The sequence below is a fragment of the Prorops nasuta genome, unplaced genomic scaffold (assembly GCF_024137725.1).
Source record: "Prorops nasuta isolate Cenicafe-Biocafe unplaced genomic scaffold, Cenicafe_Pnas_1.2 PNAS00008, whole genome shotgun sequence".
Taxonomy (NCBI): domain Eukaryota; kingdom Metazoa; phylum Arthropoda; class Insecta; order Hymenoptera; family Bethylidae; genus Prorops; species Prorops nasuta.
In genome coordinates this window covers 8570545-8597634 of record NW_027116805.1, presented here as the reverse complement: position 1 = coordinate 8597634, position 27090 = coordinate 8570545, and the positions used below count along the sequence as shown (strand labels likewise).

Here is a 27090-nt window from a genome sequence, read left to right as displayed (position 1 = left end):
GATTAATAATAATTATTCTGTAAAAAAAAAAAATAGTTTTCTATCTAACGTTTTTTATTATCCCACAATAGTTTTAGATGATTAGTATTCGTCGAGTAGCGAAAGCTCAGCGCGCTTCCTGCAGATGCATGCATGATTTTACAAATCCCTTCATCAACAATGACAATAATTTTCAATCGAAGAGAGAGACTTGATAGGATCTTATTATTTTAAATGGCTATATACATATACAATTATACCGATAAAAAGGGGGGATATAAGGGAAGCCATGCTTTATTCTAACGATCTCACAGTATAGATTTTACTAGTACAGCAATACAACAAGATGTGTGGAAATATCTAACGTGCATTGAGTAACAGTGAGCTGCCTAGTTAAAAAATTGCTTTAAAAGTCTTCGAAATTTTTCCAAGTATGCTGAATATGGTATACTTGGCGGTATCACCAATAATAAACATCTTCAATTTGCTGACCCAAACTCTTCTCTGATTCCGGATCAATTGCACTCGCGAGCAAAAAAATACTTAGTTGAAAATAAAAAATATAGCATGCACAAATATAGCAATGAAAAAATGGAATAATTGAATGTTAGTGACATTTTCATGCTTTTAGGAGAATTCAATAGAAATCTCCGCAGATGTTTCGGGTCTGCGGGATAAAATAAAATTTAAGAGGAATCAATGGAAATTTGCTGCAGTTGGAAGAAAGTGAATGAAAATTGACGGATATACGAGAAATGGTGGAATTGTTATTTCCCCCTAAGACTTATATCTCTTCTCTCTTTATAGCTTCGCAAATTTATTCAACAAACTTTCATTCCTAAACCAATCGATAAAATCCACAATGCTATCTACAGCTAAACGGGTCAAAGTTACATTCTCTATAAATAAATAAGAGAGCTAAATTCCTTCAATTCTATATTACACATAATAGGAATGACAAATGAGTATAGGTAGGATCGTAGGATATATACTCAACAATTACAATGCGCGCGAATCGAGTCAATTATATCTGTGAGCCATTAAATCAGACGATTATACATTACAAATATTAACGAATAATATTTATTCTTTTAAAAGATATGACAGTTTTGCGATAGCACAAGTACAGCTGCCTCCAGAGAAAATTCCAACCACTGTAATTCAATTGAAAAAAAAGAGTATTGTGCAACATTGGTTAAACTGGAAAAGCATAATAAAATCCATTTTTCACAACAGCTTTAAGGAGGCTGTGATTAAACATTGCATTATAATTGAGTAATTTTTTCTCGCCAAATCGAGCCATGCACCACGCTCTAACAACCATCCGCAATATCAGTCGAATGACTTGTCATTAAAATTTTTCTACTTTCCATAAAACCCCTCGCTCTACTTTTTCTTAAGAACGAGAAAAGAGAGAAATACTCAAAGTCTACTGTCCTATCGAAATTTGTTTAACATACACTTGGAAAGTCTCTCGACAAACAGAGACACGTACATTAAAAGATCTACACACACAAATGATTCGCAAGTGAATCATCAAACGGAACGTTTCGAGATATGGGAATACGTGGTTTTCGCACCAGAGCGGTAAGGTAGGCATATTAGGTAGGATAGGGGTGGGGGGGAGAGAGAATTTGAAACGTGTGTGGATTAAAAGGTGCAGCTTGTTGAAAGATTTCACGGAGGGCTTTTTCACGGGCGCCGTAGGGTTTCAGGGTTTCATGGGAGAGTACGAGGGGTGACGTCCCGCCCGGGTCTCCCCTTGTGTTCAACGACGACCGGCAACCCAAGTCTGGCAGTTGTGCCGCTTCGCACAGCTTTTGCTCACCAATACAATCTCCGCGGCTAGGCTATTATATATATATATATATATATATCTGTGCTCGTGGCCCTTTTATTCACGTGCGTGCATGATCCATTCAGTGAAACTAACCGGGCCCCCTCACGCACATTTCCCCCCTTTGCGCTCTCCGCTCTTCCCGCCAAATCATCAGCCTTACCAACCACGCCGCAATCTTTCTCAATGTTCATCGAGAACACCAAAGATTCTATACGAAAGTTAAGCACTCGGGATAAAATATCATTTTTCCCTTTGACCATTTATAGTGAAATTTTCGTTCCTAAGTAAATAAGAGAAGGAGATTTGTGTGTGTGTGTGTGTGTGTGTTAGGGTAGATAAAACTCCATGGGATTGGTAGCTATGCTTCGAGAAGAAGGATAAGAAGTTGCAATTTTTCTGCCCGTCTTCCTCCTTCGAGTATTGCGTCATGTTTCATTGATCTCGAGTCAACATAGACAAGCTTCGATCCAAGTACCAACTGTATTTAAAGTAACGACTGCATGGACGGACAGGGCTAAGATAATCTATCATCGATCCGATTCGCTAGAAGCATGTCTATAGAATTTTGCCTATCCTCTATATGTACAATATACATGTATATTTGCCTTGGATATACAAATTAAAACTACACCTTATGCCACTTTAATTTCTTTTTCCAATTCTCAAATGCAACAATAATTGCAATGCTTTTCTATATTCAGGACCTCCGATCAAATGTTTCTCCCCAACAAAATCAACACAGTCGTGTGTATGATAAATATTAATGTAAACATTATATCGATGCTATAGAATTAATAAGAATATAATATGTATAAATAATGTAAGAGAGAAATAATTGCACAAATTATGCAATTATCTTGGTAATATTGTCCATTTCAATAAGCCGGAATAAAAGTTGGGAGCACACGTGTGACACGGTGGAATTCTTGTTACAATGCAGGGTAACCATTTAAAATACGACACATGCGAGAAATATGTTTACAAGCGATGATGAGCAAGGTCGAGAATAATTTTGATAGATACTCTACATAAGGTTTGGCAAAGATAGGTGGCTTGGATTAATTGTAAATAGGGGAAATATTTGGGAAACATGTACCTATACATGTATATATATATACATATAAAGTAGAAAGGGAAGTTTCATGGCGGCCGAGAAAATCAATAGACCACGTGGGTCGCCGACCGGATTTTCCGCACAGCTCCTCTATACCTTCCTGAACCTACCTTTCAACCACCGTTCCAATCCCTTTAAACATTGCATTTTTTTATCGATATTACACCAAATTCCCTGCAATCGGTAGTAATTCCTTAAAAGGCGATTGCCGCTTGACGAAAAACTAATGCTCCCCACCGATCTTCCACGAGTCTTAATTCCTATTCCTTTTCTGCTTTATCATTTAATGCCCCTTTAACACGAGATTCTCAATTGTCACATCGCATATTTATCTCATCGATTTCAATGAGACTGGCACGACTTACATTTCCTCCAAGGAGTAACGACAAAAACTGTTAATTGAACGTAGAGCGTAAAAGATAGGAAAGGGAGGGGCTAAAGTATTGGTAAAACTGAATTTCCAACTGTTAGTTTACTTGTTAAACGTTGGAAGAGAAAAAATGACTCTGTAGAATGATGTGAATGAAAATATTTTGATTACATTCAGGTATTCTCATTAGATTTCATCTTGAATGCGTCTCGTTCCGTAAAAAAATAATATTAAATATTTCAACAATTTGCTAGCTATTCGTTGTAAACGTACTATTATTATTAGAGCTGAAATAATTAAAGTAACGCGAGGTCACGTTGAAGCATAAAATAAAATGCAAGGAAGCAACAGTTGCCTGCAGTAGCTCTCTCTCTCTCTCTCTCTCTCTCTCTCTCAAAGGCCCAAGATAACCAGCCGTAAAACAGCCCCTTTCTTCAACCTCGCGCATCTCCTCAACGTCGATTGTTAGTCCTTCTCACGAGAAGGACTAGGATGAAGGATAAATTATAGCAATATTATCGAAAACTTGGCAAAAAATATGGTGACTCGCGCGTGAAACCAGTTCTCCCCTCCCCCTAATTATTCATCTATCCAAAATCACAAGGTCAAAACTTTTCAGTCAACACTTTTGAAACGAGCACAACGCCAGTTTATCGAAACACCAAACTTTGTGGAATTTTCACGCCTTGTATCATTGTCACATATTCTATATAATAATAAAATCAATCCAACTAGTTTTCTCGACTAAAATTCAAGGATGAGAAAGATGAAAAACTGGACGAGAACAGATGGAAGGCTTGTGAGAAAATATGTATAAGAGAAAAAAATGAAGAAGAAGAAGAAGAAGATTATCCCAGTTGATCTTTCAACCGTACTCATCCTTTATACGTTAAAATTCGATGGCACACAGATGTCACACTAAGTCACCTTGATGGAAGAGAAAGAAAATATATGGCATACTTACGTAAATAGATGCGCGAAGGATTTGGTTGAAGAAGGATCTCTCGTGACGTCAGAAGGGGTTCGTTCGTAGGGCTGAGTAGAAGGGTAGGTAATAGTGTAGTTGCGGAGTTGAGAAAAATTGGTTGGGATGTGAAAAATGGCTAAGCTCCTCTTCGCGGTTCTCTCTCAGTGGCTCTTCATGGTTTCGGGCTTGATATCCTGCGGGACGTTCTCGGTGGTATACATGTACAGTCGTGCGCGGTAAGGCGAGGCGAGGCGAGGCGAGGCAAGGAAGAACCTCGACGCGGCACGGTGGTCGAGTCTCGAATGACTCGCTCGCTCGCTGATTGCAGGCTGCCTCGTTCGTCGTACGTACGTACGTACGTACGTAGTAAGTCCGTCCGACTTCCGCGAGTCGTTCGTGCCGTTCGTGGACGTCTGGCTGGCTGGTGGCGCGCGTGCATCGGTCGGTCTGGGCGGGAGGGCGCGCGCGAGAGCGACCCGATCGGTAGTCCCCGACGACGCGACGTCCCGGCACCGCGCACACGCACACGCGCAAAAGCGCCACGCTCGCTCCAATCCTCTACGTACATATATATACATATACATGTGCGCGCGCCTAGAGAATCACAGTAGCGCCCTCGGCGCCCTCGCGTGCACACGCAACTCCCACCAACAACCCCAATTCGTTCCCTTCCTTACCCAAGGCTCACAGCGCGCGCGCGCATCTACCCAGGTCACCCATGCTCTATATGCTTGCGCGCCTTATACTACCCCCTCGTTTCACCCCTTCCTAATCTTTCTTCCTTTTCACACATTTCCTCCCATTCATCTTCCCACTTGGCTCTTTCCACACACACACACACACCCGCGCGTGTGTGTCAGCCACCCCCCACACCTCATCTTCAGGCCTATTACGCTCTTGGTATCAGAGTTCCTTCTTTTATCCAACTTAATCCCTCCAGCCCTTAATTCTCTTGGCAATTTCCTTCTTCAGCAAAGTCTTCGTCTCGTTATAATTATACTCGAGGACTCTCTCCTCTTTAATTCTATATTCCTTCAGGCCTCTATTCGCCTCTCGCGCGCCTCAGCCTTTTTCTCATTCCTAGTTTAACTTAACGAAATTTTTCGACTCTTTATTTCTACTACTGTTTGGTCTTTTCGACCCCATTCCTCCTTCAATTTCTTATCTCCTCTACCATTACTTCACTCGGTCTTCTCTTTCTTCGTTGGCTCATATCTTCCCCTCCTGTCTTCTCCATTCGTAAATGCAATCTGCCAATCAACAAATACAGTTTTTTAACAAGTATTATTGATTAAAGGTACAATTTTAAAAATAACAATCGAATAAATAAAATTGTAAGAAAGTATTGGGATTTTTCGAAAGTACGCTCCTATACAACTTGCCCCATCGAATGTTTACCTTCTTTCAAAATATCCCCCATAGCCACATTACGTGTGCGTGTGACATTTATCCCTTATAGATTCTGCATCTCTCAGCTGCAGTTGCCAAGCAAATGTTATCCAAGGGTGAGAAAAAGTAACACAGTCGTACGTGTGTTACGTCACGATGGCATTGCTTGTCAACATTATTATCTTATACGAATCGTCGAATATATCGATGTAGAAACTCGTACAACTTCTTTCTTCTGTATAAGAAATATAATATGATTAACATATAAAACTTTTATTTCATTAGAAAAATATAATATAAGAATAATATATAGATTTCTTCCAATAAAATTAACCCAAGCTACATTTTCATTTCAATTAGCATCAATTACTTAGTACTATCGTTTTATAGAAACACATGTTAATATCATAGATAGATGCATCGACGTGGGTTTTTTTGGCTGTGTGGGCGAAAGCCAATCAATTTTGTATATATATGTATACATATCGTTACTTTATATTCGCGCGTAATAGCTCATCGAACCCGTGTATGCGCGTGCAAGCAAGATTAATTCCCTTTAATCATTTAACTTGTACAACAAAAGATGAATTTAATGGGCAAAAGAAGGAATAGAGAATATAAAAGCGAAAAAGAGCAAATTATAACATATAGATCAGGCATTCAAATATCGCGGATTGGAAGAATTTCAGAAATATTTAGACAAATTGTCATAATTAAGGAAGCAAATTGTGCATGTCTTTTGTGAAAGATAAATCTGAAAATTTCCAGTCGATTTGTATCGTTAGGGAGTCTAACGAAGCCCCCCGGAAGTAGTTATATACGAATAATCTTATAACGCGCGCGCCATGTCACGCAAATCTCATATTGTGCAGTCGTTAACGATGTGTATATTTTATTTGCATGCTTTCGTAACAATTTCAAATCTTCTGGTGTAATGCTAAAAATACGTCTTATGAGAAATAGTATAATATATACGCACCGCATGGTTATCTCTTTTTCAATATTTCCATCTTCACTTTACTATTTCGCAGCCCGATATTCGGTGTAAATTTTACACTAATATTCTCTTTTTACAAGATGAATTAATATGCCAACTCACGAGTGTTGTAGCCTACAAGCGACAAACTCGTATGAAAAAAATGAGGAAATTTTATTATGAATTGAAATTAACATATTTCTCTGATATTATTATTTTGTTCGCGATAGATTGTTCTAGTATATTTTGACAAATAGAAATGAATGGATTGTTCTATCGCGCCGCAATGTCAATAGCTGAAGCCACTGCACAAACACAGAGTTTTCTATTGAAAATCTCTGGCGCTCTTCTCTTTGACTCGCTCTTTTACAGTTTTTTTATTAGACACCCCAATGAACCTCGCTCGCACACTCGATATACATATATCCAAACGTATATCTAGGGCCAAGCTCGCTCTCGTCTTTCTCAATTTACCAACATAAATCAAAATACAATAGACAAATGTGTGTATTTCGCAAGTAACTGACCCCTCTAACCCATACCCCCTGCCTCTTATTTCTACGCATACCGTCTTCTACCAACCAAGCAAACTATATTATCTGACCTGTCATTTATAATGGATGTTATGCTTATAAAGATAGAGAGAGAGAGAGAGAGGCGCGGAATAAAATTGATATAAGAGTAATCTAATTTTATCAAATGGTAGAAATAAAAAAAAAGTCGAGTGTAAATGCATGGCAAGAATAAAACTGGGGTGCATATATGAATGAAAACAAAATAGGACTAAAAAAGAAAGGCATTTCATAATCGATAATTTAGTAAAGTGAAGTGTCAGGAAATTTCTGAGTTTGCTGCGAATAAGGCTTTCTCCGCGTTCCTCTTATTCGCTTATTGTGTGTGTGTGTGTGTGTGTGTGTACGAGCGGGCAAAATGGGTTGCACAATCTCGCTCTACCAATTATTCTTCGCATGCTCTTAGACCCAAAGAGAATGTAAATGTTACTCTGCGAAACGAGGATTATGAACGAATCATAACAAATAAAAAACCAAAGCAAAAAAAAGCATTGAAATTGAAAACCTTGAATGAGCAGAGTAAATTCGAATTTACTATATAATTATTTCTTTACGCTTAATGAACCGTGTTAACGAAGCTTATCTATTACCTTTTTCATATTTTTTTGTATAAACTGCAACACTTAACTTTTATTTGTTTAATCATTAATTCTCGAGATTCTCACCTTCGTTATGGTTGCGATTGATTTCCATTTCAAAAGTACGTCAATTACTTTGATTCTATTGTTTGCAATTTTATTTCTTTCTTGTTGATTATTCGTATATCGTTATATAGTAATAGTTTATTGGTTTGTGTCGAAACTAATAGGGGTGTTTAGGAATAACGCAGGAAGGCGCGCGTTAATATATATATGTATGAATATATATGTGCAAGAGCTCGCGCTCCAAGCGAAAGGGTGAAAGTCTGCTATATTTTAGGATCGCAACCATTTGACTTTTCTTTCCAACCAGAAATGTAGAAAACGTCTGAATTTTGACCTTATATACAACCGCACGCAGTTGACAACATTGCACCGATCAAGGAGATGTGTGACCTAATGATCAGGCCGGCTGCGATCAGAGGGCAGAGTTGCCTTTTGCCTTTTGCCTTTTTCCACATCCACCCCGGCCACTATATATATATATATAATATAATAACGCTCGAATGGTGTACATGAGCGCACGTGAGAAAAAAATGCGATGCTTGCGTCCGACGCACCGACGAACGGCGACGACTCGCACGCAAAAGCTGACGAAATTTTCGGTTCAATTTCGTTGGAAGCATTCTTTTCGTTAACGATCACAATCGCAGCCGCGCGTCCTTTTCTATATAATTTTCTCTCCTCGATACCCGCACGCCTTAATTCTCGGCTCGCCTCTATTACGTCAACTGGAAATTATTAAAAGCGTGTGTGCGTGCGTGTGTATAAAGCAACCTTTTTTCTCACCACCTACACGCACTGCAAACCATCCACTCTTGTCCAGTCGAAATAATCCAAATTTTCTCATCCATCTCCCCTGCAATAATATTCTATAAATCGTATATAGAGAGACATTTTGAAACTTCATCCCTCATATTTTCGCTCCAATTTTAAATTATTATTAAAATCTAATCAGTGCAAGTTCCAAGTATTTTTAATCATATATCTAATTTCTGATTATATTTTTATTCAAGTGACCAGATTCTTCTCTTTCCTTGCATTAAAATAATGATAACAATGTGACTGAACAAAGTCCATTGATTAAAAGAAAACCTGTAAAATGAGCTTAATGACCACGATAAATTAGTAATTTTTTTACTATTAAGGATTTCAGATATATAATTTCCATTTACTTTTCTCAATATCGCCACTAATAATTGACAATTATAGTATAGATATTCTACACACTTCCCTATCCAATGTTTTGTTAAAATATGATGCACACGCGTATTTGCCAGTAAATTTGATCATCGATTAATTACATTTCACTTACTTAATCTTTCATATCTATATGCTTTTAAGAAGAAGGAAAAACTTTTTAAAGATTGTTTCATGTAAAATGTATTATTTTCCAATCTCTTTATACGTGTTTGTAAAGAGATTCGAATGTATGTTATTTTTGCGCTAAAATTAAGTATAACAATCAGTCCATTATTGTGCGTTTCTACTATACATATAGTATATGGTGGTAGAAGTATAATTTGTGCAATAAAAATTTAATATAAAAATTGTTCACTCTTTCTCGGCAAAGCACGCGCGCGTGCGTGTGTGTGTGTGTGTGTGTGTGTAACTAATCTAAATGAAAAGAACAAAATAGAACGAGCCTATAGTAGTGTGAATGAAATCATTAGAAATACGATATGGTGAATGTTGTGGTAATATTTGGACGAGATCGATGGAGAGAAGCCTGTTGCGTAGGACTTTTCTGCCGCCGCCGCCACCGCCTCCCTCAATCCTCAATGACGCTGCACGGACGCAATGAAATCAATAGGGGATTCAAGGTCTGGATCTCGCTCGCGCTACGTCATTCATGACATCCTACTCTCGAAGCACCAATCAGCACTTTTCAAAAATTCTACAAGACTCGATAAAAAAATAGATAAGGCTAACCGAACGAAAACTAACACGCAGTTTTGTCAAAAGTCAGCTATGGATATATAGCTCGAGTTATATAGGCCCTTCCTGTATAATTAATTTATCATTAAAGCGTGTGTTAAAGATCTTTCTTTCCTATCTTCTATCGTCACGCCGTTTCTCTCTTGTTACGAAATACACATACTCGCGTCAACTTTATAAGGAAAACGTGTAATTTAAACTACGGTAGATCGCCTCGCGGAAAGTAGCTGATACGCGTATACTATAATATATTATAGATGGTATGTAGTACACGCGGAGCCTTTTATTGGTGTGTGGTATACGTATCATGAACGAATTAATGACTAGTAATAAGTAGTGAGCAATTCCATTCTTCTCGACTATGCATAACAATGGTTAAACTGCACTCTCCTAATTTGTTATATTTATCAATATTCCAAGAATCCTGTTTAAATCAATTAAAAAGAAGCAAGAAAATTTATAAACGGGTACAGGAATAATTATACTGTCAGATAACTAAATAGATTAAAGTAAGCTCCAATATAGTTACTATTATCATGCATCCATTATATACATGAAAGAATGTACTTTAAGAACATGTCATTTCGATCGTTTAAAAAATTTAATATGACCTTGACACGACATCATCTTTGACATATCGAATTTAATCGAATGTCAAAAAATAGAGGGTCACGGTAAATACAGGTTTCTTCAAACCCTCTAAAACTTTAGAAAAAAAACATAACGAGTGCTTTGCCTTTTAACTCACTGAACGCACTCTGGAGTCTGGACTTTCTCTGGTCAGTACTACGGACAGTTAGTACTCGGTACTCAGTGCCCACTGTCCAGTAGTCCGACTGCTCCGATCAGTCCGGAATTTTAAGACCATGGGCATTTTATTGTACGCTGTAGGAAATTAATCCTCGCAAAATACCTATTACTACAGACAAAAGACAACGATTCAATTTCCCCCATGTATGTACACTGCACAGTGTACTACAAAGCTTCAACCGCTTCAACTCAAGGAATAGTATCTTGTAAGTCAATAGTTTACGTCACATGTATTATACACATTATACATGATTGTAGATTCCAAGGGTACATGAATTGGTATACCAATCTTGATTATTTACCGGTGTATGTCAATTGTGTGTGTGCGTTTACCTTTACCTTCGATACAAATTTTTATAGCTCGGTAATTGAGCTTAATTTCGTTTATAAATTCCAGCCATTATTTTGTCACTTTCGATTGTCACGCTATTTAGCGGTGAATAGCTCAACTAAGATTTAATCAACTCACAAGTCATAACACAACTACAACAACACTGCAGTTTTTTAAATTTTTCTGTGATATACACATGTACTAAAGTTGCCTGAATTTATGTCTCTCACCAGGTTAATTTATTATGTATCTATTATCTATCAATCATGAGCACGATTATTCCATTGTTATTAAAAATTGAAAAGTCAATTTGGTCGATCGGCTAGATTCCTGTATTCTGCAGGTGAGTAGCATCCGAGATCCTATTTTGTTGATCTTTAATTACTAGCAGAGATATACATATTTTAGCCAATACTGCTCTATGTCTGTCTGGCTGTACTATCTTCTATATCTTTTTGACAGGTGCTGGAAAATGCGACAAATGTGAAATAAACATTTTTGATATTATGTATATATGAAATGGCATAATTAATAATTAAAATGGAATCATACAAGGAAAACAGTCATCGTCACAGAATTAGTTCTCAAAATATAAGTAATAGTAGTTTCTTCATGTATTCTTCTTTAACTTCTTTTGCTGGTAAAATTATTAAAATTTTAATCCATATAATTATTTAAACCTATATGTTCATTTATATTATCATAATGTCATTATTTCTTTGCAGAAATGTGGTATCAAATTTTTTTATGGGCTTTGTTCTCTTCATTGTTCGTACATACTATTGCAGGAACAATTTGCTTTGCTACATTACGTCAACATAAATATGGAAAGTATGTATTCAAAACTATTGATATTCCCTAAAATAACTTCTGAATTTCTATTCAAGTATAAATCAGTATGATCGTAACAAGAAAATTTTCACATATTATTTTATTTATTATCCAAATAGTTAAAAAATTATATATTCGTACTTTCCAGCTATGGCTTATTGACTCTCTATAGGTTGTACGGTAATTGAAAGCCTAGTACCCTGGGTTGTGTGTGCTAATTCATACTTTATAGCTATATTTCAATTACAATAAGCTAGATAATATGTATAACTATTGTTTAATAAACGAGAGCTGTATAATTTGTTATTTATTTGTTCTTTTAAATACTTTGAAATAATAGGTAATTACATTAATCGACTGTATATAGAATTAATGCATTTCTATATTTAAAAACGTAAAGAAATGATTATATTTCTTGCAATTCCTGTCATCGATCATTTCAATAAATGCTCGTTTAATTGAAGGTCGATCCCTCTTTGCCAATTTTTATTATACTAATGGCAATATATTAAACTTGGTGTCAAATAAGGTACATAAATAATTTGTATAAAATCAATGTCAAGCTGTAAAAAAACATTCAAGCTTGTGGAAATGTATCTTTTTAAATAATACAAATATCTAACCATTTCTTTGCATTAAAAGCTATGCCAATTATCATTGTCTACAATTTTCTGTAATGTTTTTCAGGTTCTTTCCATTGTTAATTATAATAATGGGTATATTATTACCATTAACTTCAGGAGTTCTCAGTTCGGCTGCTATAGCTTTTGTTTATCGAGCATCTAACTATCAAATGCCCCCTTTGTATGCCTTATTTTGGGGCATTGGACAAACTATTGTAGCAGCTTGTGTTGGATTTACAAGAATCTTAGCAACTTTATAATAAAATACTGAAATTTTTCAAGTTATAAATATATAAAAATTAGACCAATGTATATCATAATATACAGTTATTATAATTTGTTAAATAATATATCTGTACTTTTAAATTATAAAATAACCATTTGTTTCTTTATTAACACGAAGAATTCCGACAATTTGTGCAAATTATGTGAATCTGCTTTATAAGTATTTTAATAATGACCAAAGTGCAAAAGAGCAGAGTGGCGCAGTGGAAGCGTGCTGGGCCCATAACCCAGAGGTCCGTGGATCGAAACCACGCTCTGCTAATATATTTTTTATCTGTATGTCATCACGAAAGTTGTTTTTCATTAAATAAAATATCAGATTTAGTAATACACATTTTCCACTGGGCTGTCAAAAAAAAAAGGATACTCTTATGAAACCTCATATTTGCGCGAACGCGAAGTCACAATCAACGGCCATGGCCATTGGCCATACATAAGTATGACCTCTTTGTTCTGTATACTCGACGCCATATTAAAATCGTTGTGTTGCGGTGATATATTTTCTATATCTTGTATACCTTTAGCTGTTTCTGTTTATCTTCTAATACTACGAATAACTTAAGCTTATAGTAATACAGTCATTAAAAGTATTGGTTGTATGTGAAAATCATTCAATTATATCTTTCAGAGAAAAGTTGAGAAAAATTATTTCCTTATATATATTTCCTATATATGTATATATGTGCGTATGTGGCTTTCTGTCGGACTGCTGGATACGTTTCTCTGTGTTTATCTAGTTAATATTTTATATTCAAAGCAAAATAGATCACTCACAGAAATTTATATATATGTATATTTTTTATTTTCGTTTCAGAACTTCATTCTTACAATTGTATATTTGACGCATTTTAAACACAAACATTCTTGTGACCATAACCTGAAAGAACGTCTGAAATTTTTTTATTACAAGCATCATGTCAGCGTACTTTTGATATAAAAGTAAGAATTAACTCTTTTTTAATAACTATTCTTTAAACTATTACAAATATACACTAATTTACAAATTAATGTGTATTGTCTTTTTCATATGGATTAGTATCTAGTGATCTTATATTCCTCTCTTAACTCTATACTGTTAAAATTAACAATTTAGTAGGTACTACCATAGATACAAAAATGTGGTCTACGCAAGGTAATAACTCTAATACAATTAATTCATCCAATGATAAAAGTTTACGTACTCTTGGTATGACATCAGCTATTAGTGTAGCAGAGCCAAAACCAAGTGATTTGACAAGAACAAATGAATTGAAAGAAGCATTAAAACCTTATAATGTATTTGAATCCGAGGAAGAATTAAACCATAGAATGGAAATTTTAAGGTTAGTATCGACTAAACTAATACCAAAATTTTTAGAATAGATTATATATTTTAAAAATTTTCAGTAAACTAAATACGTTGGTTAAACAATGGATAAAAGATACAAGTATAGCCAGAAATATGCCACCTAATGTGGCTGAACAAGTCGGTGGTAAAATATATACATTCGGTTCATACAGATTAGGCGTACATCATAAAGGAGCAGATATAGATGCTTTATGTGTTGTACCTAGACATATTTATAGGTCAGATTACTTTACATCATTTTTTGAATTACTAAAGCAACAGGAAGAGGTTACTGACTTACGGGTAAATAAGAGTATTTAAAGAATTATTATTTAGAAAACATTTTCATTTCTTATAAATTTAATAATTTCAGGCTGTAGAAGAAGCATTCGTGCCTGTTATAAAAATGAATTTCGATGGTATCGAAATTGACATGCTTTTTGCAAATTTAGCTTTAAAGGAAATTCCAGATTCAATGGTAAATGATTACTTCTTATCCAGATATATAATTGTTTTTAAAATTTTCCTTGATATTTTAATATGGCTACAGGATCTCCGGGACGACATGTTATTGAAAAATCTTGACCAAAAATGTGTAAGGAGCTTAAACGGCTGTCGAGTAACGGATGAAATATTGCGTTTAGTACCTAATATAGAAAATTTTAGGCTAGCTCTTAGGGCCATAAAACTTTGGGCGAAACGTATGTTATATTGGTCTTTCTTTTTAATTAATAGAAAATTAATAATTCTCTATTCAATTTATGTAGCTTTTAAATGTGTTCATATTTTTCAGGACATGGAATTTATAGTAACGTGTTAGGATATCTTGGTGGCGTTTCCTGGGCGATGCTTGTAGCTCGTACGTGTCAACTATATCCTAATGCAGTTGCTGCAACCTTAATTGAAAAGTTTTTTCTTGTATTCTCCCAATGGAAATGGCCTCAACCAGTACTTTTAAAACCACCAGACAATGTAAACTTGGGTTTTCCTGTCTGGGATCCAAGAGTATGTATTTATTATCCTTTTCTTATTTACCATTGCTTCTGTACTTTTATCAATAGAATGAGGAGGTTTTATATAGCCAAGCATACATTCCAAATTAAGTGTTGAAAGAGTACAGGCAGCTTGAAATATCCGTTAACGTTACAAATTTCTTTATGGTATTATAAAATTGATGTATTTAATTCCATAGGTAAATGTATCTGATAGATATCACTTAATGCCTATTATTACTCCGGCATATCCCCAACAAAACTCTACTTTTAATGTATCTGTATCCACTAGAACAATTATGCAGGAAGCATTTGAAAATGGTCTAGCGATTACCGAAGAAATAATAATGGGTAAAGCGACGTGGGATAAGATGTTCGAGCCACCAAATTTCTTTAGTAAATACAGGCATTATATTGTACTACTAGCTAGAAGTTTAAGTGCTGAGGATCAACTGGAATGGTGTGGACTTGTAGAATCCAAAATACGACATTTGATAGGTAAAACATGAATTTTTAATAAATAACTTTCATTAGAAAATAGCTTTGCTTTTAATTTTCATTTTATTTATATAAAAGTATGTATGAACTGTGTATTATAGTGTTGTGTCAAGCATTTATCGAAAGTGAAATTATATTTATTTCTTATATTTGTGCTTCTTAATCTCTGGAGATAAAAATCAAAGTCTCAAGCTAAATAATTGGAAAAACAGTATGCTGTTATTATAAGCGAAATAAGTATTTTTTATTATAATATTTTGTTTATTTCTGAAATGATTTGTATTATTCTGTTTAACTCACCTTATGTTATTTACTTTCTCAAATGTATAGATTAATTTTACATTTTAAATATAGGAGCTCTAGAAAGGAATCCTCACATCACTTTAGCACATGTTAATCCAGAGGCATTTCCCCCCCTTGAACCTGAGCCTGATAAACATTGCTCAATGTGGTTTATTGGCTTGCTTTTTCCAAAAAGTGAAAATTTAAATATTGATTTAACGTACGATATAAAATCTTTCGTCGAAACTAGTAAGTTGCCCTTGTCTTCTTTTTCCCCCTCAATTTACTAAAAATAATCCTAATTCGAAAATATTACATATTTTTAGTTGAGAGACAAGCAGAGCAAATTAATATGTTGAAAGAAGGTATGATAATTGAAGCTAAGCATGTTAAGAAAAAGGACTTACATACATATGTTTCATCTGCAATACTCAAACGAGAAAGAAAAGTGAGAAATCTAAACCTTCATCATTAATCTTATAATTTTTGTGAAATCAGTATTATTAACAGTGCTTCATTACTTGGTATAGATTTCCGGTGGTGTTCATCGAAATGGTATTATTACTGGAATTGGGAATAATGGTAGTGTTTCGCCACGCAACCAAATAGATTTGGTTAATAGAAAACGACCATCAGACCAATCTTTGGACAATTATGGGAAAAAACGAAAAGCTAATGAAAGTGACCAAGCGACGCAGGTATGTAGAAACTGTTTTTATTGTAAGTATTAAGATTCTAGAAAACTGATAGTAAAGAATAAAGAATAGTATTTGATAGTAAATTTAGTGACATACTGAATTAGAATGCTCATTAAAATATTACAATTTGTATCAAGTTGACATTGGAATACTTATTATTTTTGCTGTCAATTTCATTATGAAATGTTTGTTAGATTATTCTTTTAAAATGTTCCTTTTGAACAGACAGTCTCTAGTGTTTTACCGAACTCACTGTTTTATGATTTTACAATATATGTATATTAGGGTAGTCGTTAAAAAAAATTTTTTTGACTGATCCCCAAAAACCACTAGTATTTGATGAGAAACTACAGTGGTTGAAACCTGTGACCTGATAAATGATGGAAACACGTGCCTCATTGCAATCAAATATAATTTTCGAAGAATTTTACAGTTTTTCGCTGATAACTCATTAAATATTCGATTCTATGAAAAGATGCATATAACCTTTTCTCTGAAGAATTAAATTCTGCATAATAAAGGTTCTATACATTTTTCTTCTAGAATGCATACTAATCGAGATATTCCTGAAAAATCGATCCTCTTTTTCGTTTATACACATTATATTGACATATGCTCATATGAGTAGTTATTCTTATTTCGTTGTAGTTACACATTTTATTTCTCTTAATTTAATAAAATACGTTAATTGTACGATAAACTAAAAATAATTATTCATTTAAACATATCAATATAATGTGTACAAACGAAAAAGAGGATCGATTTTTCAGCAATATCTCGACTAGTATGCATTCTAGAAGAAAAATGTATAGAACCTTTTTTATGTAGAATTTAATTCTGCAGAGAAAAGGTTATATGCATCTTTTCATAGAATCGAATATTTCATGAGTTATCAGCGAAAAACTGTAAAATTTTTCGAAAATTATATTTGATCGCAATGAGGCACGTGTTTCTATCATTTGTCAAGCCACAGGTTTCAACCACTGTTGTTTCTCATCAAATACTAGTGTTTTTTAAGGATCCGCCAAAAATTTTTTTTTTAATAACCACCCTAATGTATATATACAAGGTTATACTTAAAATGTACTTGAGGACGATTTGTATAAACGGGCTGATATAATCTTGTCTTAGACGGCTGGTTTACCTTTTTTTAAACGCAAGTTTCTAGCAGTGGTTAAAATATATTGTATGAGCTCTCTTTGACTTTCCTTCCAATAAATATAACTTATTTGCTCTTGTCAGTAATACTGTATTTATTAATTTTGTACTGTTAGAATGTCTGACGACTGTAAACGTAGATTTACACAGTGATAAGAGAAGTTGTTTCTGAAGTTATAGCCGTTGTAGAGAGCGCAGGATCTAATGATAATCTCTTCTTTGCCCAAAAATGAGAACGATGAGACCAATTAAAACGGGGAATCACTCCTTGCCTAAAATAATAAGTAATATTGTGTCGATTTAATTGGTAAATGTAAAGGTTTCTAATGGTCGAGATACTGTCGTATGTTTAGATTTCTTTATTGCTTACATCTACTAAAACCCCAAAAAGATCTTGTATTGATAATTAACTGTAAATTACACTACTATAATATCATAGTTAAAAGAATGATAAAAAAATAAGTTTGAAGTTGTGTGCAAACAGCATCATTTCTATTTCAGGCAGAAGAAAGCTCTGTAGTAGTTCAATCCTGTGGAGATGATAGCAATTCTGGCTTTAGTATAGATGAATATAAGCAAAATGCCACGGCCACTAAAGATGTAATAAACTAGTGTTTACTTAATTTGGTTTTAAATTAAAAAAGTTATATTTGAATTTGTTTAGGAAGGACCAACAGGAGCATCTTCAGTAGTGCAAGCAGGCTATGTTTGCACTTAAATACACACCAGCATTAATATCATATGCCCATTCACAAATGCTCTTCTGAAACCTCTAGACTGTAAGCACTTTTCATATATAACTATTCACTGCCCAGTATATGTGTCTCTTGTTAATTGAACTTGATCTATATATTACATAGCTGTAAATGACAAATGCTTCAATTTTACTTTAGCGTTTTTGACGTTATTAAAAGAAAAAAAAATAGCTATGATAATATAATATGATCTACCAGTGTCTGTGGTTTCATCCTATCATTATTACACTTGATGTGCATAGTTTAGCCGGTATTTTAACTAAATTCTATATTTACATATATTAATCTTGTATATTTTAGTTATAATACATTTATAATATCATACTAGAAAAATACTGATTCAAATGTGTAAAAAATAAGAAGTATGTACTAATATAAAAGTGATTATGTTGAGACAGAAATATTTTAATATTATGTTTATTTCAGGCTTTCAAACTTTAATATGTGAAAAAATTGACAAAAATATATCAGTCTTGTACATATTGATGCATTTCTTTTAATGCACTATTTTTTAGACAAATGTTTAATTTTTACTTGTAACGCAGCAGTTCCAAGTTTGCAGCCTAATTTAAATGAAATCTAATATAGCAAAGTGTTGAATGTAAATAATTTATTCTTTTTATAAATATAAGACTAGAGAGAAGTGTATATTAAAATATTTTTGGTTTGAAATCTCATATGACTATTTACCACATAATTTTTTACCTGATAATTCAAAAAATATATAAAATGTTTTTAAAGCTAGGCATTTGCCTTGAAAAAAAAAGCATTGTTTCTTGTAAAATTTAGGGATTATGAAATAAGTTTTATCTCTGTATTCAAAAAAATAAAGTATTTTCTTATTTATGTACCTTTGATTATCGGCATTTTCTATTCCAATAAAAAAAAAAGAGAAAAAAAAGTAAGAAAGAAAGAAAACCAACGGCACTGGTAAAACCAACAATATGTTCCTTCTACCGAATCATTAATACCTTTCTGTAAATAATGAAACCTATCTATGAATAAAAATAATATTAGTCTCTGTCATAATTTTTGTACAGTCATTCATTCTGCGTGTTGCCTATAAAAAATAAAAGATATTTTTAGGACGGTAAGAGCTTGCTTACGAAATTTGTATAATTCTTATTAGTCTTGTACTGATATTGGTTGGTCGTATCGAGAAGACTCGATTGTTAAGCGAGCAAATGATACGATGGCTGTTGTACTCTTGGATCCTGCAATTTATACCGCGCGCATCTTTCTCGGTGCTTGTTGACACGTCGCGCGTCGCGTGGGCTCCATTAATTCCGGTGCCAAAGCCAACTGCCAATGCTGACCGCTGACTACTGCTGAGTGCTGTGTGACTCCGGTGTAACCGAACCCCTATTCTTCCGCAGCTACCTCTGCTTTCACGACAATGATGTCAGTATCGTTGTTAGATGATGAGACGAACGACGAGGCATAATAGCTGCAACTTGATTACCGACATATCTCTATATATGTATATAAGCAACAGGAAATTATAAATAATTTAATGAAACAACAAATTTTAAGAGGAGATCTGGATGGAGCACAAGTCTATTTGCGCAAATACTCCTTCTTTCTTTCCTTCTTTCAAGGCCAAACACCAAAAATTATACCTTTTTATCAATTTCTAAAAACGCCCACTACGTATGAAATTAAAGAAAGAATCAGGCGCACAAAGTGATAGGGAAAAAACAAACACACAAAATGTTCAAGATTATTACGATCCAAGTGAAATAATTGATATTTCAAGCGTAAAATTTGCTATTTAGAAAAGAGAAGATTTTTACACCGACACTATTCTAGCTCAAATTTCTCGGAGTTGGCTTGGGGCATTAGCACCAACACGGACGACGGGTGAGGGAGGGAGGGGGTGGGGGGGCATTACAGATAGGTAGAAAAACTCTAGTTCCATCCACAATTGCAATGGTATTTGGCGGCTGGTGCTGCTCGGCGAAGGAATCAGCCCCAGCAGTACCTACAACCTCTATAGGGAGCAACTTGTGCATCTTTGCAAATGGTCTCTCGCTCGAAAATCCCTCGATCCACTCTTTCCCCTATTAAAAAAAGAAAAAAAGAAGAAAATCTAGCAAAACGTACTATAAGAGAAAATTATTCGCGCGCGCATTATTTCTTAATAAAAAGATGTGATAGCTTTATAGATCGCTCTTGACAATAGCTCGAGTCAACACATCTCCTTCTTTTTCAAAAAGGCATTTTTTTATCTCATGAAAACGTAAGAAATTCCTGTAGCTGTTTTGCATAATGGTTCGCGATTGATAAAAATACAATTTGCTGTTTTAGGTAATGTAGGAACGAATGATTAGTTTCTTCTATATAAGGCTAACTGTTAATTATTAGGCCAACTACGAAGCAATATAGAGTCGCGAGTAGAATTAATGTGTGTGTGTGTGTGAGTGACCGCAGAAGGCCACTCGAGGTGTAACGCACACGCCCTAACGCATGCAATACACATATGCGTATATATAAAATTGCACTTTTGTGTTTTATTGTTTCAAAATGTAGAAAAACTATATCTAGAGGAAAAGAATAGAAAGCTCGATCCGTCGTATCTACATATTTGGGGAGTATATATTTAGTACAATTATTGTGCCTATGGAATAATGCAGCAAGTGGACAAGCTCTGAATACAAATTACGCCAAACATACCAATACTAGATTATACTTTTGATAGAACAATAGCACAATTTGTCATTTATAAATACTCCGGTTCTCTTAACATAATGACAATCGAAAGACGATTTATCGAGGAAGGAAAGCAAGCGAGCACACACCTGTGAATTACAGCTGCAGAAAAACCTGAGGTGAATTATACATATTGCGCTAGCATTAAAGATACAAATCGGATAAGAAAGGCGCGCGGCTTGCAGCTGATGCATTCGCACATGCACGAGAGATAAAAATTACTTTTATTCTAAAATGCGAATACTCGGCAGAAAGGTTAACGCAGAGATATCAATTATTGAAGAAGAAGAGAGTTAGTGAAAAAAAAGAGTGTGATGGCTCCCGGAACTTTCAGCTCGATGATATTTCAGGTGGTATACATGCATACATATACGATGGATCATAAGAGCCTCGATTGCGCGCGCGCCTGGTCGCAATCTTACTTATATCCTTGTGCAAGCAGATATATATATAAAGAGAATTATCGTATCATCCGGTAATGGTCTTGCACTTGAAAGCTGAAACCAGATAAAACCCATGGATCAGGCATCAGTTTAATAACATACGGTGTATAGTGTTGGATACGACAGAAATTATCTTGGCCCTTAACCCGTACCTCAATATCGTAGATGGAGAAAGGAATTCCAAGAAAAAAACAATTATTACATGTAACGTCGAGTGCGCGTTATTGGATTTTTAGTTTACGTTTCGATCAAATGCGTTGGTCAATGGATTGTTCTAGCGATTCCTATAGCCAATAGCGAGCAACGTCGTCATCAGAATGTTTAATCGCCCGCTCTTCGACCTGTTCGACTAATAGAAAGTGACGAATGAACGAATGCTCAACTCCTACAACAACTTTGTCATAAAAAAACCTATGTTTATGGACGACTCGTTAAGTCTCAGTCACGCGTATAGTATATTTGATCAATCTTTCGGTCAACTGCTACATTTTTCAAAAGTTCTCAAACATCATTTTTTAATATATATATATATATATATATATATATATTACAATAAAAACTAGAGGCTTTCGTTAAAAAACTTGATTCATCTTCGTGCAACCTTTGAATAACTTTTCAAGGCGAAACCGATAACATTTACACCTGCACTAGTATGAAAAACGCTTTTCTCCCTCGAATCCTTATTTCTCGAAATGTTATTAATTGTATCACTCGTATAGATTCATCTTGTTTGCACACATAATGAGGCAGTAGGCACTTGTACGAATCGCCACCGGAATATGAACGTAAGAGAACGTTTACCCCCCTAACTATAATAGATATATCAATTTTGTCGCGTAGATGTAGAACCTATTGGACATTTCTCTCTATTGGCATTCAAGCGCGAGTCTTGTAAAATAATTAACATTTCTTATAATTATGGAGATTATTGTGTGAATTTTTATATTCCAATTTTGGAGCGTTTCAACAAATGCCTCTCTCATCATATACGTATATATATATATATCTAGATTATAGCTGACTTATTTATAAGCACGATAATACGCGTAGGTTGCATTTGTAGTGGGAAAGTATACTCATGACGCTGATAACAGGCGTTTTATAGCATATGATTACATTGCAACCATTGCTCGTCTTGCATAATGAACAGGTCACTAAGGACAACCTACTTTTGTTTATTTACAATAGAGCAGTAACAAAGCGCGAATAAACATAACACAATTAAATATATAAATATTCGAGCGCGTGTGCGTGCCTTTATACGTGAAACTTTTCTTCTCTTATCATAAATTGGTCGAGGCATAATTTCTTCCAGTTCAAAGAGCAATAATTATTATCTCTCGCACCAACCAGTATCCATCGATGTCAATTTTCTTGGCACACTGCTGAAGAGAAATACGCGTATAATGTATGATATAGTGACATTTACATATACATATACTTACCGCATGCATTACAATTATCATGTTATGTCAATGCGAGTTTACTGATTATAAAGAACAATCCAGAAGAGCGTCCGAGTGGTCCATAAAGAATCAGCTCGCGAGTCTACGATACGCATGCATGAACAATATGTTTAAGAAAAATTTTTTCTTCTTGTATAATGGAAGAAAAAAACGAATGGTGGGGGTGGGGGGGGGGGGGGGGGGAGTGGGAAGGAAGGAGGGAAGGAAGGAAGGAAGGAAGGAAAGAAGGGATGAGTCACACAGAGTGAAACTCGGTGGCTGGTGGTGGTGATTCCTGTGTCGATGAAGTCGATGCCGCGAGTGGCAAGTCAAGTGGCGAGTGACGACGAAGCCTCAGACCTCCTCGGCTCGGCTCGGTCAATCAGTATAGCCTCGGTAACACAACGACTCGAAGCGAATTCGTACTCGCGTAGGAGTCAGGCAGGCAGGCAGGAGACAGGAGCCGCTTGGCGCGCACCGGGCACCGGGTACGTACCGGCCACCGCCCGCACCGCAGCCGCAATTGCAAACACTAGTCATCGCACTCATCACCGTGGCAGCGTAGACCGCGTGGACGGTGGAGGAAAAGCAAAGCATAGCGAGAGTAGCGACCATGCGCTAATCGCATGCTTTTCAACGTCGTCGTGCGTCGTGCGTCGTGCACTAAACTCACGGGCCGTGAGTGAGGCTCATCGCTACCGTGCGCGAGCAGGCCTATCTCTTTGCGTGTGAGGTGTGGCAACTGACAAGTTGGTTGCAAGGCGAAACGCGATACCATATACACATACAACTGCGCAAGAGGGACCTAGAACGTATATATATATATATATATATATATATGTGTTACAGTGTGATACATGCGGAGAAAACATTTTATACCTCTCCTCCTCTTCTCCTATCGCAATTCCCAATAGCAATTTCGATCAAACTCCCGACGCGACGTCCCGAGCCGTAACATAAAAAAACACGTACCAAATGCAACACACAGCGCGATAACTTCTTCATTGACTTGTCCGGTCCGTTGACTACACTAGCTCTATTCCACTCCGATCCAACTTGTTTCTTCTCGTTATCTGCAGTCGCGGTGATGGTCGATCGATTCCACCTACTATTACGTACAATTATACATACATTAGCCACTTTTCAACGCACGAACCCCATTTCTGTTATACTGGACGACCAGCCGCTCGCTGATTGATTAATCCTGCCTGATCGGCCATCTGCTCTATCCAGCTCGCTTCACATGAGAAATCACGTCCTTTCTTCTCCACTCTGCAACATCGCAGGATTAACATATTATATTGACACGCAGCCAGCAGCCAGCGGCCAACGAAGGAGCAACAGTACCAAGATTACGAAGCAGTACCGCCAACGTATTTACAATTTTTATTCAAATTCAGCAATAAACCTCCACATGATTTACCACGCATGTAGCACAAGTAGGTATATGCCGTCGCACACACAATCACATTTCTATACTCTATACACCGTTCTTTTTCGAATGCCATATCTGCAAGGCCAGTTTGACGTTTTCTAGTTTCTTTTTTTTTCAGCGAATATTTACACACATACACATGCACACACGCGTGCATTGACGCAGTATCCGGTTTGGTACTAATAACAGCGGTATATAGCTTTATAGTTTTCTAGTAGTGTAGTATAGTTGAGATATACTATATACATACCTATACATACACACGTACATACTACAATATGTTGTTTACATCTAATACTGGATGCGCGCGATGCAATTGTATCCATGTGCCGTGCCGTGCCGTCGCCATCGCCGTCGCCGTCCCGATTTCCGCAACAAGTGAAATTTTGCGGACGGCGACACTAGAAAATAATACCAGCGCCCGGCCGTTCAATAACCTATAAACAACGATCAATCGCGCATCCCCGAGTCTCCAATGATTACTTATCATCCTTCTCCTCTCGTTCTCCATCTTTTAAAACGCATTTTTCTTATTTATATATTTTACTAAATACTCTTTTCTTGCAGAAGTATAGCGATAAAACGCGTCGACGGTCGACGGAACATCGTCCAATTGTATATTATGTGCAGAGAGAGAGAGAGAAGCTAATCGAGGGGTAAGGTGAAAAACAAAGATGCGGATAAACGTGATAATAATTCATTATGAACGGTAGCATAATTAAATGTACGAGATAATTGCAACGACTGGTGTCACAGTCGAAAATAACAGAATGTCCTTAACCTTGGGAGCTAATAAATGGGCTTCAAGGGTAGTAATCATTCTACAGCTAGCTGCGTGGAGCTCGGTGGGCATTGTTCTTTTGCAGAAAGGAGTGACCTCGTTGCAAAAAATGCCGGAAGCTGCAAATGGCACTAGGATACAGGTAATACCGTTATCGCTCGGCCGCACCTAAACTTATGCTTTAATTGGAACAGCTATCAAATTAATAACACTTCTATTTTAGATATTGGCATTGAACGATCCGAAAGACCGATCTAACGAGGCAAACGAATTAGCGGTCGTTCCACTTTCAAGAAATTATGCAACCTGGAAGTCTACGGGAACCGAGGATCAAGACGTATCTGGAGCCGATTATTCCAGAGGAGCCAGGACTACGGAGAGACTGTCTCCTAGCAGTCCTCTTAGCAATGGTCAAAGATCTCATGGGACTCAAGAGTATAGCAGCAAAGCTGAGGGCAAGGGATTCTTAGAAAATTTGGCGGCTAAACTTACAGCGCAGAGCCTTTTCGAGGAACGGAATAAAGGAATGGAACAGCTGAATAAAGAAACTTTCGACATCTCCGCCCGACGATACAATGAGTTACATACGGATAACAAAGTCAATGAATCTCTTGACAGATTTTTGGCAAATGTAAATGAAACTGTGAAAACTATGGGATCCGTTGAAACGAGGAAGAGATTGAGATTGTCTCGTTTGAGTGGAGGTGGCGCTGCTGCAGCAGTCGCAATGGTGGCAGTTGGGGCTGTCATGCTAGTGCTTGGCCCAGCAGTGATTATTCTACGCGCCTTGGACGAACGTAGGCAGGAAAGAAGGTTTCTCAAATTGTCGGGACAAGATGATCTGCCGCCAACTTATGAGCAGGCTACCCTAATGGACGAAGCCCCTAGATATTCATCTCTCAGTCTGGATACAATTCAAGCATCCCCGCCTCCGTCCATTGTATCCGTACACGATTAAACTACAATTATTTCAACAGTAGGATATATTGCACACATTTATAATCCTCATTTAAAGAAAGTTTCATGTAGTACATGTATGGGTATATGTCATCGAAATCATTGCCATTAACCAAAATGTCAATGCATTTGCGTATTATTAATTTTTAGTAGATCTATTATAAGCCCTGTTGCACCGTCCTTTTCTAGAAAAAGCGACTCGTATCAATATTTTGCTATTTAATATTTAAGCAAAGTCATCTACTGTATGCGTCTACCAATATGAGAGAAGGAATAGATTTCTTTGCAACAAATCTCACCAAACAGCTGCGCATTTTCCGAATGAGAAAGGCCATTAATGTTTCTTTACAGTTTCTGTTTAATTAAAGAAGCAGTTGCTCTTTTTGGCATGGCAACTAAAACCCACGATCCGTCCGTTATATGTGTATCTTCTAAAGCTATATATTATTACCATATAAGATCAGCTAGTATAACATATAGCATACATATAGTCCTCCTGCAACACGCGCTATACAACTGACAACGGCGTTTGGCATAGTCTGAGTTAGCATTCAATTATGACTAATTGACCAATAATTGACCCTTAGTCTTTTATACCGAGAGATTTAGTGCTACTTTCCAAATGGTTTAATTAAATCCTCCTCCTGTTAAAGACCATGGATCATTTTTATACTATTGTTACATAAATGTATACTACATCTGATCATTAATATTTAAAGAAATGAGTTTTGTATATTTATAGATAATTATTATTAAAGACATTTACTTATAGTAGTCTATAGACATATGATTTTGCGAACAATACAAAATTTATCTTTTTTTATACTTCCAGTTTTATTCAAATAATTAAATACTTAAATATTTTCCTCTAACAGAAGTTATAAGAAAAGAAATAACATTTTATAAATTTACAGAAATTTCTATGTCCAAAATAATGGTAAAGTTTT

General features: G+C 35.8%; 4 protein-coding genes, 1 long non-coding RNA gene and 1 other non-coding gene across 14 annotated transcripts in view; 4 read left to right on the top strand and 2 right to left on the bottom strand.

The window, feature by feature from the left end:
• LOC136775849 (Y+L amino acid transporter 2) overlaps window positions 1–4680 on the bottom strand; it is a 32119-nt gene extending 27439 nt beyond the window's left edge. For all 3 annotated transcript variants that reach the window (XM_066730972.1, XM_066730970.1, XM_066730971.1), the window contains exon 1: window positions 4268–4680. The gene's annotated coding sequence lies outside the window, so the exon portion shown is untranslated. The remainder of the gene's footprint in view (window positions 1–4267) is intronic.
• A 5563-nt stretch (window positions 4681–10243) lies between these two features.
• LOC136775965 (transmembrane protein 170A) lies at window positions 10244–12755 on the top strand. Of its 3 annotated transcripts, none has more exons than XM_066731200.1 (5): window positions 10244–10799; window positions 11158–11267; window positions 11387–11564; window positions 11650–11755; window positions 12443–12755. In XM_066731200.1, the coding sequence occupies exons 3-5, from the start codon at window positions 11465–11467 to the stop codon at window positions 12636–12638; spliced, it is 402 nt and encodes a 133-aa protein (XP_066587297.1). In that variant the 5' UTR covers window positions 10244–10799; window positions 11158–11267; window positions 11387–11464; the 3' UTR covers window positions 12639–12755. The 3 variants fall into 3 exon arrangements, with proteins under 3 accessions (XP_066587297.1, XP_066587296.1, XP_066587295.1); XM_066731199.1 differs by having other exon boundaries at window positions 10991–11267; XM_066731198.1 differs by lacking the exon at window positions 10244–10799 and adding an exon at window positions 10824–10916 and having other exon boundaries at window positions 10991–11267.
• A 97-nt stretch (window positions 12756–12852) lies between these two features.
• TRNAM-CAU (transfer RNA methionine (anticodon CAU)) lies at window positions 12853–12924 on the top strand. Its single transcript has one exon. It is a non-coding gene; the product is annotated as a tRNA-Met (tRNA).
• Window positions 12925–13108: 184 nt separating this feature from the next.
• hrg (hiiragi) lies at window positions 13109–18953 on the top strand. The gene is made up of 13 exons (XM_066731178.1): window positions 13109–13399; window positions 13478–13602; window positions 13757–13985; window positions 14050–14293; window positions 14364–14468; window positions 14541–14691; window positions 14784–14995; window positions 15183–15480; window positions 15835–16011; window positions 16089–16210; window positions 16293–16460; window positions 18120–18218; window positions 18283–18953. Exons 3-13 carry the CDS (start codon window positions 13780–13782, stop codon window positions 18334–18336), a joined length of 1836 nt encoding a protein of 611 aa, XP_066587275.1. The 5' UTR covers window positions 13109–13399; window positions 13478–13602; window positions 13757–13779; the 3' UTR covers window positions 18337–18953.
• A 1085-nt stretch (window positions 18954–20038) lies between these two features.
• Window positions 20039–23112, bottom strand: LOC136775966 (uncharacterized). The gene is made up of 3 exons (XR_010823012.1): window positions 22971–23112; window positions 21678–22910; window positions 20039–21579 (listed from the first exon to the last, which is right to left on the bottom strand). It is a non-coding gene; the product is annotated as an uncharacterized lncRNA (long non-coding RNA).
• Window positions 23113–23234: 122 nt separating this feature from the next.
• On the top strand, window positions 23235–26966 carry LOC136775963 (uncharacterized). Of its 5 annotated transcripts, XM_066731194.1 has the most exons (4): window positions 23235–24409; window positions 24524–24596; window positions 24973–25328; window positions 25410–26966. In XM_066731194.1, the coding sequence occupies exons 3-4, from the start codon at window positions 25128–25130 to the stop codon at window positions 26142–26144; spliced, it is 936 nt and encodes a 311-aa protein (XP_066587291.1). In that variant the 5' UTR covers window positions 23235–24409; window positions 24524–24596; window positions 24973–25127; the 3' UTR covers window positions 26145–26966. The 5 variants fall into 5 exon arrangements, with proteins under 5 accessions (XP_066587291.1, XP_066587293.1, XP_066587292.1 ...); XM_066731196.1 differs by lacking the exon at window positions 24524–24596 and having other exon boundaries at window positions 23235–23458; XM_066731195.1 differs by lacking the exon at window positions 24524–24596 and having other exon boundaries at window positions 23235–24343.
• The last annotated feature ends 124 nt before the right edge of the window (window positions 26967–27090 follow it).